Here is a 17211-nt window from a genome sequence, read left to right as displayed (position 1 = left end):
TTTTCAAAATTATAATATAATTTTTTAGTATTTATTTCTGGTCCCCATCAATATAAAATATGATCGTGATTATTGTGAAATAAATAAAGCAAGAAACACATTATAAATACGTGGGCATTCGGTTCATTCGGTTTTGATTTTTCGGTTTTCTAAAAATTCTTTCGAATTGAACCGAATTTTTATTCGGTTCGGGTTATTCGGTAATCGGTTTTTTCGGTTTGGTTATAGGGTTAAAAATAAATTCCAAAATAAACCGAACTATTTTCTAATTCGGTTAATTTCAACCGAATTAAACCAAAATCTAAAATATTAGACTAATAAAAACAACAAACCAAAAAAATCAAAAGACCCGTCAACAGATTTTCAATCCCAGTTTAACAAATTTAAAAGTCCAGTTAATCTATTCGCCAACCATTGATAGTTAGGGTTTGAGGCCGCCATGGCCGTCGCCGTTCGATCTGCCCGTCCGGAGTGAATGGAGTGATGTCTCCAGCAGAACAGAAGGAGATTCTAATAAAGTTCCAAAGTATATAGATATAAAACCGATTAGGGCTGCTCCGACTATAAATAAAAGAAATGAATCAGAAGAGAATCGGCTATTAACGAGTGTACAAATCAAACTATTCAAGGGATTAAAAGTAACCCAGTTACCCAAGTATCAAAACCCTTTCACAGATTAAAGAGAAAGTTTCACAGATTAAAGAGAAACAAGAAGATCTTACCAAAAGAAAAGAAAATATCTTACCGAATAACTGATTGTCAAAAAAAAAAAAAAAACCGAATAACCGATCAATTTTAGCCTGTCGAACCGAACCGAACCCGAAACTGAATATCTAGAATAATTTTGCCGATCGGTTCAAGCCTCCTTTCATCTTCGGTGCCGATAACCGAAAAATTCGGTTTATTCGGTTCGGGTTTTTCGGTTATCACCGAACATCCAGGACTAAAATACACATTCCTAATCAGAATTCAGATTTGCTCTCATTTGCTCTTCCGAAAAATGTCTACCACCATAATTTTTGCTCTCTGTTTTCTCATCATCGTATCTCTGATCACCTATGAACTCTATCGACACGTGAACGTCTTCACTGTCTTCGCCGACGTATCAAGTTCCTTAAACGGCGGCGTATCGAGGCTTCTTGATCGAATTGTTGAAATTAAACGGTATCTTCTTCCTCGGCGCTCTTCACCGTTCTTTAGATTCGGTATCAAAGATACCTTATCCAAGAATCAATATGCTCTGGTCAAAACGATAACCTCTCTGGCCTTCTTCAACTTCTTCAAAGTCTTGAGCGAGTTCCTGAAACTGCAAGAGGATTGGTTTATTTGGCTCGTGGTTGTCACAGTCTACGTCTTCTCGCTAATTGCCATTGACGTTTTGTTGATAGAAGAGGATCTTGGATTCAGCGATGGGATACTCAAATGCCTCTACGGTGTGTTATTTTCGGCGATGATTCTGTTAAAGAATCTAAAACCGGCGCCTATGGAGCTTATCACAACTGTTCCGGGCAACCCAGCCCCCGCCACCTCCGAATATGCGACCGGTCGATCCACCAGCTGGCTCCAACGCACCTTTCTCACACCGCGAACTCACTTCCAAAAAACAAATTTTTTTGTATTTTTCCTTCTTTTTTGACAGTTTTTTTTAATTCAGTGAACATTAATCAAAACGGATTTACATAATACACTACTAATCTCACCCATACTTATCTCAAAACACCATAACTGACTCAGTGCATTGTAACAAAACTATACACGTTCACAAAACTTAAAATTCAATCATCAATTTTAACATCTAGCTAGAACCGGCCGGAACAAACAACTATATAAGTTTCAAACTTTAAAAAACTTTTATATATCTTTTTTTTTTTAAAAAGCTTGTGTTGTTTCTATATATCTCGCTTATTTTCTCTTCGTATCTAGGATTTAATATTTCCCCAAATCGGTTTCGGGTAAGGAAGGAGAAGAGAACTAGGGTACATTACTTGTCTCGGGATAGGGTTAATTTTATGGGTTTTTTTCCTTGGTATATAAGTTAGTATACCGGTCTATTATATGGTTTCCGGTTTAATTCATATAGTTCATTGGTCTTAGATGCCTCGTCAGCTTCGTTAACGGGATTCCATTGTGGAACCAAAATTTTGTTTTCGAAGTCCAATGGAAGAAAGTGTCTCCCACATAAATTTTAAAATCATGGACAAAAAGCTCTTCAAAGATGATTGTGTTTTTTTCTTTTGGCTGAAACCATGTGTGTGTGTGTTTGCTATAAAAACTGAATTTGCGTGGTTTAGCATTAAGCAATATTTTACATAGAAATAATAAATAGCATCCACATGTCATATGTGAATAACTCTTGGTATATATAACTCATCTTGGAGGGAAATGTATATAATAAGGGTGGCCGTGAATATACATAGAATTTAAACTAGCTTAGCTATCCCCATAAAATATCGTCCTTGGCGAAGATACTTTTAAAGATACTTTTAACGGTGAACCAAAAACTCGCAATGGTAAAATAACTCAGTTACTATCCTCTTAGGACGTGCGAACATCATGAGATTCGTTAGTGTCTTAAGTTTTAATCAAAAAAAATATCCAGTTTTTATTAGTCATTTTATATCAAGAAAACAGGTAACACCGAGACGACCAAAACAAGTGTTTGACGATAGCTAAATTTCCCAAGAATTTGATTTATTTATGTGTATATATAGGGTAAAATAAACATGTAATATGTAATCGACAAAACTAACCAGCGCGTAATCCGGGATAATAAATTTGATCCTTACGAAAACACAAAAGAAAAACACTAATTAGATATAGAAATAGAAGCCATTAACCCTAGCTAGAGCCCTGCCGTGTAAATAAATCCACGTAAAAGAAGGCATCAATGGACAAGAGTGTGTGCTACAAAATTCACCTAACTTGAATCCGGAGAAACCGAGACACAGACTGAAGATCAAGGTCCAGCGTGCATGTTCAAATTGCATAGGAGAGTTAAATGTTGAAACTGGCGTATCCAAACGCAAACATGGAGCAGACGTAGACCAAGACATCCACAGTTGGGTAATTGTAGGAGAAAAAATAAACGGCCGTCATAAGAATGAGGGAATATATGATACGTGCGTAAGGTAAAGGAAGCTCATCTTCATTGTAGATACTAATAGTTGTGGGGAGCTGTAACGCAAGTAACATCGACGTGTACAAGATTGTGAAACCGACGATGGTTGTGTAATGCAACCAACACATTGAAGAACACACGCTATGGAGTGATATCGGGATGGCGAATATCGTCACTGCTGCTATTAACTTCCAGCAAAGCCCTCTCATGTCTATGTATTAATTTGTAATGTTTTCTCTTTTCTGTGAAGAACGAACGATCGAGGGGGCATATACGTTTTATATATGGCTTGCACTAGTTACGGTTTTACAGATTTTTTTACCTTTTCTTTTTTAATTAGTATTTGAAGATTTAGTGTTATCAAATATCTTTTGTATTCATCCGGTTGGCAAATCGTTTTGTTTTTATCTATTATTTTCTTTAATTTGACATTATATTTAGTGTTAAATTATTTATTATTATTATAAACATATATATATATATATATATATCATACGAAGAAAAAAGATAAAATAATAACAGATGCATTAAATAAGATTACTTTTTTTTTTTGTGCAAAGTAAATAAGATTACAAGAATACATCTTTGTATGAGTAAAAACAACTGCCTTGAATGGTTACAAGTTTTTTTAGTAGATTTTGGTTTTAGTTTTTATAAACCTCTAATTTATTTCCATTCAAGATTTTGTAAAATTAGTTTCTTAAAAAATAAGAAATTTAGTTTTTGGGAGATTTTGCCCATTTACAAAGAAAAACCAAAAACTATCTTATATTGGTTTTTTAATCATGAGTGTAATTCTTTCACTTTTCAAAATTTTTTATTATTTTCTTTTAATTGTCTAGAATTTTTAGCAAAAACCAAAGACCAAATATTGAAAAAATCAAAAACTAAAATCAAAAAAACAAAAGAAAAAAAACCAATTTAAAAAAAGGCATGGCCAACATAAACTCAAGAAAAGGCATGTCCATTTTTCTTCTGGGGTGAGGGCCGTAGTAAAGTTTTTTTTTTCTTTTTTTTTTTCTTGAACAAGTGAAGAGCTTTTGTATATATATATAAGTCAACATCGAATATTGTATTGCTATTACTCGATTATGCATTGTTTGTGAGAGTTCAGTGGCGCGTCATCTGAGAGAGAGAGAGTTATGACTTGGAGATGTTGTAGAAGATTTTTTGTATAAAATACTAGTAGAAGGGAGTTACAAAATTAGGCGATGATGACAACATCGGGAGAAAGACACGCGCTCCTCTTTCCTCTCTAATCGAAGGAGTGGCAGGAAGCGCAAACACTTTTGTTATTTCTGGCAAGATTATAAGAATCTGAAAGCGAACAAGTGTTCTAAAGTTTATTTTTGCAAGATTATAGGAATTTAGTTACTAGTTAATTTCGTTTCTTTTAATTATTTGTATCTCCTTTTTTGTGTAGTATTTTTAATTATTTAATTACTGTAGTTCCTAGGTAAGCTTCATTACTCATTACGTCTTTTCTTTCCAAACTAAAATATTCAAACAAGAAAAAAAAAATATTCAAACAACAACAAAACCTTTAATTTTAAGATACACATTATTATAAATTTAAAAAAAAACTTTGAATTTCAATTTTGATTAGGAAGGTTAACATCATCTTTAGTCATTATTATTAGTAGTAAAATACTATTTCTATTTTATAATGAGACGAATAAAATTGAAAACTTGAGCAAATACTTTCCAATATATATATATATATATATATATATATATATATATATATATATATATATATATAAACTATTATGCATAGTAATAGCTTTTCTATAACTCTGAATTTTGTATGTATAGTATATATCCATATTTGCAAATTTATTAATCAATTGTACGTCTTGTAAATACACCTGCCTCAAACCATTATATCATCGATCACCGATCATTCACCGATTAACATTGACCTGTCTTTCCAAATTTCTATTTGATATACTTATTATATAACACATTAGTTAAAATAAAATATGTAATTTCGAGACAAAATCGTTTTTTTTTACATCAATTTTTTTTTTTTATATAAATCAGAATGCACAAGATTAACAATGCGAATAATACAACCAATAGTTAAACGACAAAGAAAAAACTTATTCGTCTTCATCATTTCCATCAATCTAGTGTAATTTTCTTGCTTAAGAATCATCTTTTTTTTGCTGATGAAATACCGATAACGCATTTAAAAATCATAGGGAGCGATTCATCTGTTACATCGCAACACCTTGAGATTGATCGAAACTCTTATATAGACAGAGATGTCATTGGTATTGGTTGTGCTTAAACTCCATTGTTGTTGATATGAAATAAACCATCTTCTGATTCTCCTCCATAGGTAATTGTCACCATATTTTCATCTCCTAATTGCCACTTTCTCCATGGTGGTTTCCATGGATGTTGTCTCCAAAGCAAACCTGCTTGTCCCCAGTATCTGAGTATCGCCGCAATAACAAGTCTTGAATTCTCCGGTTTTTCCACAATGATGAAACGATTGGTCTCAGCGGCTTGATTGACCACCGTGAAATGCGAGAACGGTTGTGAAAACACCAAATCCCAACATCTCCAATTGTAATTGTAGATCTGCGAGAACAAGACTGCATCATATCGAATCATGGGCTTCGGTGTGGAGATAACTGCCGAAGAGTAGGAGAGATGTCCCAAGAAAACCACATCACCGGCAAAGAGAATAACAATCCTCACCATAAAGGTGAAGAGAAATAGATTTGATAACTATCATCAAAAGGAAAGGAAGATCACAACACCACTTGTCCACGACATTAGATCCGAGTAGATCCGAATTATCCAAAACACACGATTTCAATGTAACCAAACATTTATCAGACTCACCATGACCCAACCCGAATTCAACATGACTCGGTCCAGACTCATGATGACCCATCCAAAACTCATCGTGTGGAATTGCCGGTTTAACTCGTCTTCCTGAAATTGCTTTGTGGAGTGTCGCCACAGTCTCCGTAAAAACTAGTTAAGTAACTAATAGAAATTGGGGAAATACTAACGAAAAGAAAACAGAGAAGAGTACAAAAAGCTTAGTTTTTCTAGAGAGTCGCCTTCTTCGTCGTAGGGAGAGAAACGGTTTTTTTTTGGAGACAAAATTGTATATAAACACATACATAATATAAATTATTAATATATATCTTACTCTTTTTTGATATATTATTAAAATATACATAGTATATATTATAAATATATATTTTTGACACAGATAGACTGCGTTTTGATGTTATAAAAAAAATATTACCTTTTAGATTATGGTATCCTTTATACTTAAATTTACTATTTCTTCTTTTAATCTGTATTATTACCTTTTGTCTTTGGTTTAAAATTTTTTTTTCTGAATTTATCAAGATTCAATTTTAATGTAAATAATAATAATAAAAAAAAAGTCTAATTTCCTAATTTTTTTTTCTTTTCTATATGACCTAATTGTGGTATATAATAAAACGTTCTAACTCAAAGAGAAAACAAAAAAGATCAAACACAAAACCAAAAGGTCTACGAATCTCTTCTTCTATAATCTCTCTCTCTCTCTCTTTAGTCTTGTGCGTATCTCTCTCAAATCCTCTGATCAGATTCAATGGCGAAGGAATTGGCTGATAAAGCTACAGAAGCTTTTCTAGATGATGACTTCGATGTTGCTGTTGACTTATACTCCAAAGCCATTGACTTGGATCCCAATTGCGCCGCCTTCTTCGCCGATCGTGCTCAGGCCTACATCAAACTCGATAGCTTCACTGGTAATAATATTACCACTCTCTCTTCCTTCTCATCGTAAAAAAGGATGAACCTTTATTGGAGGATTCGTCTTCCTCTTGCCTCGTTGACGCTTTTTGGGGTGTTTAGTTATGTTTTAGGGTTTTGTTTGTGAGATGTGTTGTTACCTTGATTCGGATAAGGATTTCTACTCAATTGATTGATTTGAGTAATTTGTACTGTTTTGGTTATTGCTGCTTCTTGCTTGAGTGATCTGATTATAATTTTTTTTTTAATCTTTTGTGAATTGTATAATGAGCAGAAGCTGTTGGAGATGCGAACAAAGCCATTGCGTTGGAACCTACGTTGGCAAAAGCCTACCTCAGGAAGGGGTATGATATTATTGTCATGAGCTCTCTGTATTTAAGTTTAATGATGATTTGATGTTTGTATTTTAAGTTTAATTGGAATCATGCTCTTATCTTCTGATTGTTGCAGAACTGCTTGTATGAAGCTTGAGGAGTACAGTACTGCTAAAGCAGCCCTGGAAAAGGGTGCTTCTGTTGCACCTAATGACTCAAAGTTTAAGAAGATGATTGATGAATGCGATCTTCGCATTGCAGGTATGTTCCACAGCTTAAGAATTAAAGTACTAAACGATTTTTGTGTGTGTCTGAGTTTAGGTTTATAATAATAGTCTTTCTATCCATGTTCAGAAGAAGAGAAAGAATTGGTTCAACCAGTGCCACCGAGTTTGGCTTCAAGCTCGTCAACACCACTAGCAACAGAAGCTGATGCTCCTCCTGTTCCAACTCCTGCAGCACCTGCCAAACCCATGTTCAGGTAGTCTAGTTATTGAACACGTAAATTCTTATTTTAATTTTTGAGAATCACTGTGTACTCATAACTTTATGTCTCTACAGACATGAGTTTTACCAGAAGCCAGAGGAAGCGGTTGTGACAATTTTTGCTAAAGGAATACCAAAGGAGAAAGTAACTGTCGAGTTTGGTGAGCAGATTGTGAGTATCCTGCAATTAGATGAATTCATTACTTTTAAAGTTTTAACTGAACCTATCTCTTGTAATCTCACTCTCTGTATTGACTTGAGATATTTATCTGGACTTTTTTTTGTGCAGCTGAGTGTTGTAATTGATGTTGCTGGAGAGGAAGCTTATCATCTTCAGCCGAGATTGTTCGGGAAGGTATATTAATTTGACAAATGAATTTTTGTGGTGTTTACATATGCTCTTTACTAAATCTTTCTTCATTTAATTATTCAGATCATACCAGAGAAGTGCAGATACGAAGTGTTGTCAACCAAAGTTGAGATCCGTCTTGCAAAAGCAGAGATAATCACGTGGGCTTCCCTTGAATATGGCAAAGGGCAAGGTGTTCTGCCCAAACCCAATGTCTCATCAGGTTCATCTCAGAAGATACCATTCCTATCGTTTACTTTTATTTATTCTGAACCACAATTGTAAAACCTTGAACAAAACTGAAAACAGTCTCTCATCTCGTTTAATTTTATGTGTAAATATGCAGCAGTGGCGCAGAGACCAGTGTACCCATCTTCTAAGCCAGCAAAAGACTGGGACAAGCTGGAAGCTGAAGTGAAGAAACAGGTCCGTCTCTTATTAACTCTAGAGGCTTTGCTTTACTTTATTCTTTCTGCTTACCACTCTTTTGAATTTTGCAGGAGAAGGATGAGAAGCTTGATGGAGATGCAGCTATGAACAAATTTTTCAGCGACATATACTCAAGTGCGGATGAGGACATGAGGCGAGCCATGAACAAATCATTTGTGAGCAAATCTAATCTTTGGTCCTTACTTTTTTGGTTTAATAACTTTCTCCTTTGCTTTTGACTGATGATATGCCTGCCTGCCCGGGTGGTTTTCGTGTTTGACAGGCTGAGTCGAACGGGACCGTACTGTCGACAAACTGGAAAGAAGTTGGGACTAAGAAAGTGGAAAGCACTCCACCAGATGGCATGGAGCTCAAGAAGTGGGAGTATTGATCTTTTTATAATCTTCTTTTCTGGTTTTTGTCAAAAAAAAATATGACAAATCTTTCGAACTTTTAAGATTTCTTTCGTCTTTTCCTTGAATTTGTCTCTCCATTCTTGCCTGTGGTCTCAACGAACGTTCCGATACTTTGAAATTGTATTAGAAAACTAATCTCGCAAGTTTGTTTTATCGATAGACTTATTTAAACGTTTCTCGACATTCTTGCATTGTGTGTTTTATCGATAGACTTATTTAAACGTTTCTCGACATTCTTGCATTGTGTGTTTTATCGATAGACTTATTTAAACGTTTGTCGACATTCTTGCATTGTGGTCTAAAAGGTTAGATGTATAAACCCAACTTTCTTCAGTTGAAAAATGCTGTGTACATTTTCCACAATATTACAAAACAAACTGTTGCCTCAACCAAACAAAAAACAATCTAACAAAACAAACTGTTGCAATCTTCGAACCCATTGGCTTCACTCTTTAATTGATTCCCACATTGGTATAAAGGACTTAACCACCTTTTCCACCCTGAATAAAAAGTTCACATATCAACCTGATATCCAAAGATCTAACTACATTGACAAAATCGATGGAGAGGTAACAAACATTGTGGTCAAAATCGATCAACCAAAGTGGATCTATATATACGAGGGAGATAGTATATAGATTACCTTATGAGGTGGGGTTCCTGGTCTAGGAACATTGTTGTTGAATCCAAATCTTCCTTTCTTCTCAGATGCCTTAAGGATTTGGAATGAACATGTTAAGCTATCATCAACACTCATCATTGCGCCAGCATTGTCAAACTCGCCACAGTAATTGGGTGCAGAGAATACTGTCACCAGTTGTCTCTTTGCAAAGAACTCATATCCATCTTCTACAACCTGCACAATCCGCATGTGAAAAATATGATTTGCTGAACAAACTACAGACCGTTGCGCTAACGAGACTGTCCATGAATCTAAAGGTCTCCTAATATCAGCAGTTATATCATATATTTGATTTGGTTAGACAACTGATTTATGTTTTCTTAACTCTCTGAAATCAGAGAATGGTTACAGATAAGAACAAACCAATACAGAGAATCAAAGAGAGAACCCTAGGAATGAATTCCAGAACACCCCCTAAAATACTCAATATCACCTAAATACCACGAGCATTTATTCTATTCAAACCTAATGACTAACTTGTTAGTGTGGATTAGCTTTACCTGATGAGCTCGGCATACAAGATCAAGGTCATGAGTTTGAAGGAACTCAGCAACTTTGTCAGCCCCAAAAGTATATGAGACACCTCTGTCATTCTCCCCCCAGCCTTGAATCTCTCTGTCAGGATCAGCCCATAACAAGTCACAAAGAATTCCCTGATCAGGAACATCAATAGGACGAGGAATTCTCTTGATGTCATCTAAGCTCTTAATATCAGGCGATAGTCCACCATGCATGCAAAGGATCTTATCATCAATGAGAGCAGAAACAGGAAGACAGTTGAAGCACTCAGTGAAAGTTTTCCAAAGGCGGACATTGTATCTTCTTTTGCATTCATCGTAGAATCCGTACACACGGTTGATTGAAGCACATTCGTGATTGCCTCTGAGAAGAAAGAAGTTGAACTTGTATTTGACCTTATAGGCAAGAAGAAGGCATATCGTCTCTATGCTCTGCTTACCACGATCAACATAATCCCCGAGGAACAAGTAATTTGCAGCTGGCGGATAGCCACCATACTCAAACAACCGCAAAAGGTCTGGAAACTGCCCATGAACATCCCCTGCTCATCAACATATAAACTTAAAACCTTCAAACAATTATAAACCATAAAGTTCATAGCAGCAGAGAGTGTTGTTTAAATTTTCATGTAAGCACAGTGGAAGATAATTATCATACACCAAATTCAGACACTAGTAAACAAAACTATTGGCTATCAAATGAAAAGTTCTGCTCTTTCTTATAGTCACATGTCAGGAGAGATTCTAATTTCAGGTTATGCATCATAGCTAACAGGTCCTTTCTCCACAGCAAGACCAATGAACTAACTTACAACATACACATATTCAAATCATTTCAAAGTAAGCCTAAAGCTCACAAAGCTAAGCTTCCCCAACAACAATACTTACTTACACATTCCAAAAAAAAAATCACATTTTTTTCAAAAACCCACAACGCAAAAACGAATTCATGATAAATGTAAACAGAGAAAAAACATATACCGCAAATCTTGATAGGAGCCTCAAGCTCAAGGAGATTAGGCTGGCTGAGAAAAACCTCTTTGGAAGCCAAACATAGCTGCCGTATCTCCGCCTCAGTAATCTGTGCTTGCTTCACCGTTCTTCCACTATTCGTCGCTAAAAGCCGCCGTATTATATCGTCAAGTAATGTCTTGTCCATCGAAGCAAACAACCCCAAAATTAGATACCGAAAACTTGTCGGCTGATGAATCCACAGAGATCCGACGATTTATATAACCGCCGGCGTCTCTGGGTATTGTATCGTTGACGGAGAAGAAGAAACAGAGAGATTTAAGTAGCGAGAGAGAGAGAGCCAATTTTGTAAACCCTAGAAATTTTTTAATAAAGGCGGTAATTTTCATTTTTAATCATCCACAAAACTCAAAAGCCAAAGGAGCGTGAGGGGTGAGGACGCGACCTACTTAGTTCCCGCACATGACAAGTTCTCTCATCTGCACGTGTGCTCTAGGAATTAGGACTCGCATTCAGGTATCAATCAGGTTAAATCTAAACCGCAATCAGGTTCGGTTCGGTTCGGTTCACATATTTCCCCATATTTCGAGTTTTGGAACTTTGGGTATTAAAAAGGTTTAGGAACAATTTGGTTATGATAGAAATTCGGTTTAGATTTAGTTAGGGTCGGTTTGATGATCGATCAGAGAATTGGTTAAGAACTAAGTTATCTATCGAGTATGGTTCGGATTGGTAACTTTTACGGTTTTACCCAAAGCTCTTTGAATTGACCGGTAATTTCTGACCTGTCCAAAAAAACTAAGGGATGATGTATTTGAATTTAATATTTTAAATGATTTATTTAAAATTTAAAATTATATGTGATTCAATTATAGATTTTACAAAGTTTAATAAAATTCAGTGTTGTTAAATCTAATTTAAATTCTACGATCATTGAAAACAGTTATGAGGATTTGTTTTTAATGATTTTACAAGGATTTGAGAGGATTTACGCTTTCTTTTTGTTCAAGTAAGAAATTTTTTAGTTAAAATTATAGAAATTTAAATCTCATTGTTTTAGGTGAGATTTGAAAATTTTACTAAATCATATCAACTTCTCTAAAATCAAAATCATATAAAGACTTTATAAAACTCAAATCATTGAAAATACTAAATTCAATACACCCCCTATAGCATTGCTTACTTTTTACCGGAATGTATCCAATAATAATATCCAGAAAAAAACTATAAAACAATTTTTACTTTTTTTTTTCTTTTTGGCAACCACACATTAAATTAGAAAATAATTCCTAGATTGGTTGCCCAAACCAGAGGAAAAGAGTTTACAAAAGATACTTCTGAAACTAGAATACGCGAAGAACGGGCAAGATAGTCTGCCCTCACAATTTTTACTTTTTATTACAAATTCATCCGAAATACCTTTAAAGAATAAAACATTGGTTATTTTTAATATACATATACTCAAATGAGAAAGAAAAAAAAAATCGTATATAGAATAGCTCGCCCTAGCAATATTCTCTCTGGCACGACCACCGAAGAAGCTCCCCCCGGCGGCGCCGAGACCGATCGGTGTTGCTGGGATCTGGTTCAGTAAGCTCAGCCTCCTCCTCTGCTCTCTAAGCTTTGTTACGGTTCTTGTTCTCTTCACCGGAGTCCCCTTGAGATTTCAGATCTCAATTCTGACGATGCGTAAGCTTCAATTCCTTCTCCGCCTTCCTCCACCTCCGGCTACTTCCCTCGGTTACTCTGTTTCCCTGACCCTTCAACCGCCCCCACAAACCCTTGACCGCTCCGGTAATTTTGAGGTCGATTACTCGATTTGGCTCGTCCCGCATCCACCTGCAACAACTCTCCGCTCCTCGGATCTTTATCCACTCTCCAAGTATTTTACTTGGATGCAGATGGACAGGAGCTCTGTTTGGATACCGAAGCCATGGAAGATCTTGACATCGAATTTAAAGCTCCGACGCTCTCTGTTTCCCGTTTGTTACCTCTTGTTCCCATGTTTGCTATTCATTCATATCTCGTTATCCTCGTAGATAGTTTACTTAGGTTAAACTATGGCACATCCCTGAACTGGTACCTAACCCGACCCCATTTCGATATCGTTGTATCACAATCAGACCTGTTAGTATCGATGTTTTCTGCTTGGTCAAGATGAGGTAACCTCGATAGCAGAATACTTGATCTCTCTAGTATGATTGAGAACCCTTTGTGTCGAGACCAGTGTGTATCCGGGTTCGATCTGAATTCTACTCTTCCCCAGCCTTTGCAATACTTGTTTAGTTTACTAGTTTCCTTAGTACGAAGACTACTCTTGAACCTTAAACCACCTGTGTTGCTAGAATGGCATAGGAGTCTTTTGAAAACCAGTTTAATTGGTTACCTTATGGATGATCCTGCTTATGGAGTTTGCTTGGTGAAGCTTGGCATTATGATCCCACCTCTTTGGAGTGGGGGTTACCGATGTTTCACCAACTCCCTACCTACACTTTACCAAATTTCAATGATCCTCAAAACGCAAATCAAATACTTCTTGAAGTCCCTGCACCTAAGCTTGAAGACTAGTGGCATTATGACCCTCTCTACAAAGAGGAAAGGTTACCACAACCTCTACAAGCCCTGTTTTATCAACCTTGGACCAACTACTACCGCTGTAGTTGCTGGTTATCAGAGCCTCAGCTCCCCTACTCGAAACTTTGGCATCACAGCTATGCCATTCTCACCAACGCCAAGTCTTCGAAGATTCAAGACAATGGCTCTATACTCCTTTGACTTGGTCATAGAGTCTGCATCGGTTTGCCTTGACCTCACAGGTTCCATGCTGCTTCTTAGCATGTGGTTCACAGCTCTCAAGCTCTTCACATCGATTGCTCCTATCTATCCTTGCACTTTTATTGATCTATGCTTTGGTTTTTATTATTCTTTGATGTACCTTAAACAATCCTTGCCTTGTATGTTACTTTCTATTTAATGGAATGGTAACACCTCTTTGATCAAAAAAAAAAAATACTCAAATTTACCCAAAAATACCTCATATATTCAGGTTTATAATTATAATTTTGGGTTATTAGAAATATAAATATAACTAATATTTTTAGGTATATACTTTTATATCTAATACTTTCGAGTACCTATTGAATATGAGATTCGGTTCGGTTATGGTTTCGGTTCTTCGAGTATAGAGGTTTAAGATCCATCAAATTATTTAAGTTGGTTTTGGTTCCAGATTTTTTCCCATGCCTAGTTTAAGTTAATGAGGACCATATGTTGGTGCCATTCAGTTTTGATTCAGTTTTAGAAAACAAAATTTTTGGTAAAAGTAAATATAAAACTAAATTTAATTAATATTTGACTTCTTAATATATTAATTTCTTTTTTGTATTAATTACCTTTTGTCACTTTTGTTGAATGGTTGGGTTCAATAATTAAAAGTTGTTTAAATTCATTAAAAGTGATGTGTTATTGAATTTATGATTTTAGAAATTCATTCAAAATCATGAGTTATTGGATTAAAAAATAAAAAATACTTGAACTAACTTTCAAATTATATATAAGTTATTGATTGATTGACTATAAACGTTTTTGTTCATTTGAAACAATTTTTAAGGACTTTCAAGATAGTAAATGGTAAGGTGATCGATCTTCTCTCCAGAAAATACTTCTGAAATCTTTCTTAAACTCTCTAAAAAAAAAACTCTGCAATCATTATAATCATCATAATTCTACATTAATCACAATCCCCCTTAGTGTCATTCAATTAGAATTTCAAATACTTCATTACAACTTAGTGTTATTTAAACTCAATAGCTTTTAAAATCTTTAATGTATATCAAGCCGATGTAAAGAAATATCTTGATATTTCATGAGTAAATTATTACATTTAAATCTAAAGTATATTGCAGAGATTTTGTAATTCAGACAATGAATTCTTAATAATAAGATAAAATTCAGATCTTAAAGATTTTATAACTTAGAAAATTAACTTCAACGGTTTAACCCCATGATTGAAATGTATCAGTATCACATAGATGAGAAAATATTGACTCTGTCTTAGCTCACTGTATCCAACTATACTTTAATTATTCTTTAAATATCAATAAATTATATCATATCCAATATTCAAGTCTTTAGAAATATAAAAAACCCATAAAAGTAAAAATGGAAAACAACAGTGAATGAGTACAAAGCTTCAACCTAGTCAGTGAACGCGTTAGGGAACAAAGAAGAGGAGAAAGAAGAGACGGACGACGTATTAGTGATCTAGATGAAAACATATTTTTTTGGACAAAAATATAAAGGCAAGATGTAAATTAATTTAATACTTTTTAAGTGATTATTGTTGAAATATAAAAGCCAAGAAACAGAGGAAAAGACCAGTATAAATACATTTGCATTCTACAAATCAGAGTCAGAGTTCAGTTTTTACAATTTGTTTTCTCATCTTTTTCTTCCGAAATGTCAACGATAATTTTTGCTCTCTTCCTCTTGATGATCGTCTATCTTCTCACGATCACCTTTGGACTCCCTTACTATCGACACCAGACAGTATAAATACATTTACATTCTATATATTAATAGAAAAATATTTTTTGAAAAAAGTTTATGTGTTGTGGCTAGAGAGTTCGACACATTATTTCTTAATTTGTCCTTAGTTTTTAATAATATTTACATTTATATACCATTGTATTTTCCAAAAAGTAAATAACAACTAAAATTAATTTTTTTTATTACATTTCTAATTTAAATTTATCCCTTAACTATATTTTTATACAAAAAAAATAAAATGAATTTTAAGAACTCTTGGACAATTTTTTTGTGAAAATGTATGTATAGCCAAAAAATAAGTTCATATGGTGTGATAATATAAAACTGATATTATAATAATTCATACGGTTAAATCTTTACTATTATACAAAAAAATTATAAATTCAAATAAAATTAAAAAATAAATACTACACAAACAAATTATTGAATAATTATTTTACTCTGCACATGGTGCTGGTTGTTATCTAGTAATTTTAAATTTGAATAAAACTCCTACACATTAAACACACATACTAGGCATGATGAGATGATTTTTTCTATAGTTCAAATTCGTTTTAAAAACCTTAACTACAATATAAAACCAGTAAGTATTATATATGAATTATTTTTACAAAAATATCTTTAATATTTAAAAATAGATTATTATGAAATTCAAATTTTCAATATATAGATAGAGATACAGTGATTTTTTCGTAACAAACAGACATTATAGATCGTTTATTACTTTTTAACGTTTGTTTTGTTCCTCTTCTAGCCTAAAAATATTCCTTTAGAGAGAGAATATGAGTTTTTGTATTTAATTTTGCATATGTTCAATAGGTAAAAAAATCTATGTATATATACTTATGCTTGTTGTGCTTAGTTTCAAAGTTGATGAGTATTTTTTTGGGGTGCCCAAATAGAATCAAAAAGTTTAGATCTGTATATATGTAGTATTTAGATTTTACATAAGTTTTAACGAATCTTAAAGTTATTTTACACGAAATAAGAATAATAAATGATACTAACCATTCTTGGTCTGATTAAGTTCTTTTTTCTTATACATTTTTTTGGTATGTGATTATTTGCAAATTGTATGTTAGATTATTCACTTTGTATTAAAAGTTTAATTAAAAACTAATTTTAATTTTAACTAATAAGAAAATGAAATATTTATACGCTTCTTAAATAAAAAATAACCAATAAAAAATGTTTCATATAACCAAAACTTATCATGTAAAAAACTTATTAATAGTAGAAAAAATCTTTGAATTGTTATATTTATCGACTATTCTTATATATTGATTATGTTATAATTTGTTAACAATTGTATCCATGCATGCGTTAGTACTTTTATACTGTAAAGAAATAATTATATACACTTGTATTAGTGTATATACATGTATGTGCTGGTATATTTAGTATGGAAAAAATATATAAAAGATGTTGAAATCTAGAAAGATAATTTTTTTTTATAAAAAAGATCCCAGTTTTAAAATATTTTTTTAGTTCATGGTTCAACTCTGCTTTGGTTAAGCCCAATTAGGTAGACAATTTTATATACAAAAAAAAATTGTATATTTACTCACTCATCCCTCCTTTGAGGTCTCTTCTTCCCCACCAAATTCA

General features: G+C 33.8%; 2 protein-coding genes across 2 annotated transcripts; one reads left to right on the top strand and one right to left on the bottom strand.

Annotated features, from left to right (window-relative positions):
- The first annotated feature begins 6521 nt into the window (after positions 1-6521).
- Positions 6522-9066, top strand: LOC104707424 (protein SGT1 homolog B). Its single transcript, XM_010423771.3, has 10 exons — positions 6522-6885; positions 7164-7233; positions 7340-7464; positions 7558-7684; positions 7765-7861; positions 7979-8044; positions 8123-8261; positions 8385-8464; positions 8539-8643; positions 8751-9066. Exons 1-10 carry the CDS (start codon positions 6726-6728, stop codon positions 8856-8858), a joined length of 1077 nt encoding a protein of 358 aa, XP_010422073.1. The 5' UTR covers positions 6522-6725; the 3' UTR covers positions 8859-9066.
- A 108-nt stretch (positions 9067-9174) lies between these two features.
- Positions 9175-11482, bottom strand: LOC104719075 (serine/threonine-protein phosphatase PP1 isozyme 6). The gene is made up of 4 exons (XM_010423770.2): positions 11065-11482; positions 10066-10625; positions 9527-9739; positions 9175-9383 (listed from the first exon to the last, which is right to left on the bottom strand). Exons 1-4 carry the CDS (start codon positions 11240-11242, stop codon positions 9366-9368), a joined length of 969 nt encoding a protein of 322 aa, XP_010422072.1. The 5' UTR covers positions 11243-11482; the 3' UTR covers positions 9175-9365.
- Between the last annotated feature and the right edge of the window lie 5729 nt (positions 11483-17211).

The sequence above is a fragment of the Camelina sativa genome, chromosome 8, assembly GCF_030686135.1.
Source record: "Camelina sativa cultivar CO46 ecotype springtype chromosome 8, ASM3068613v1".
NCBI classification, from domain to species: Eukaryota; Viridiplantae; Streptophyta; class Magnoliopsida; order Brassicales; family Brassicaceae; genus Camelina; species Camelina sativa.
Note: the sequence above shows the minus strand (reverse complement) of the source record. Positions and strands in the feature narration are given on the sequence as shown.

Excerpts from the sequence above, each read along its gene's own strand:
- LOC104719075 (XM_010423770.2), bottom strand. The coding sequence starts at position 11,242 with ATGGACAAGACATTACTTGACGATATAATACGGCGGCTTTTAGCGACG. Across the intron at positions 10,626-11,064 it reads GGCTCCTATCAAGATTTGCG|GGGATGTTCATGGGCAGTTT; the intron begins GTATATGTTTTT and ends GTTGATGAGCAG. Across the intron at positions 9,740-10,065 it reads TTGTATGCCGAGCTCATCAG|GTTGTAGAAGATGGATATGA; the intron begins GTAAAGCTAATC and ends CGGATTGTGCAG.
- LOC104707424 (XM_010423771.3), top strand. The coding sequence starts at position 6,726 with ATGGCGAAGGAATTGGCTGATAAAGCTACAGAAGCTTTTCTAGATGAT. Across the intron at positions 7,685-7,764 it reads CCTGCCAAACCCATGTTCAG|ACATGAGTTTTACCAGAAGC; the intron begins GTAGTCTAGTTA and ends ATGTCTCTACAG. Across the intron at positions 8,045-8,122 it reads AGCCGAGATTGTTCGGGAAG|ATCATACCAGAGAAGTGCAG; the intron begins GTATATTAATTT and ends TTAATTATTCAG.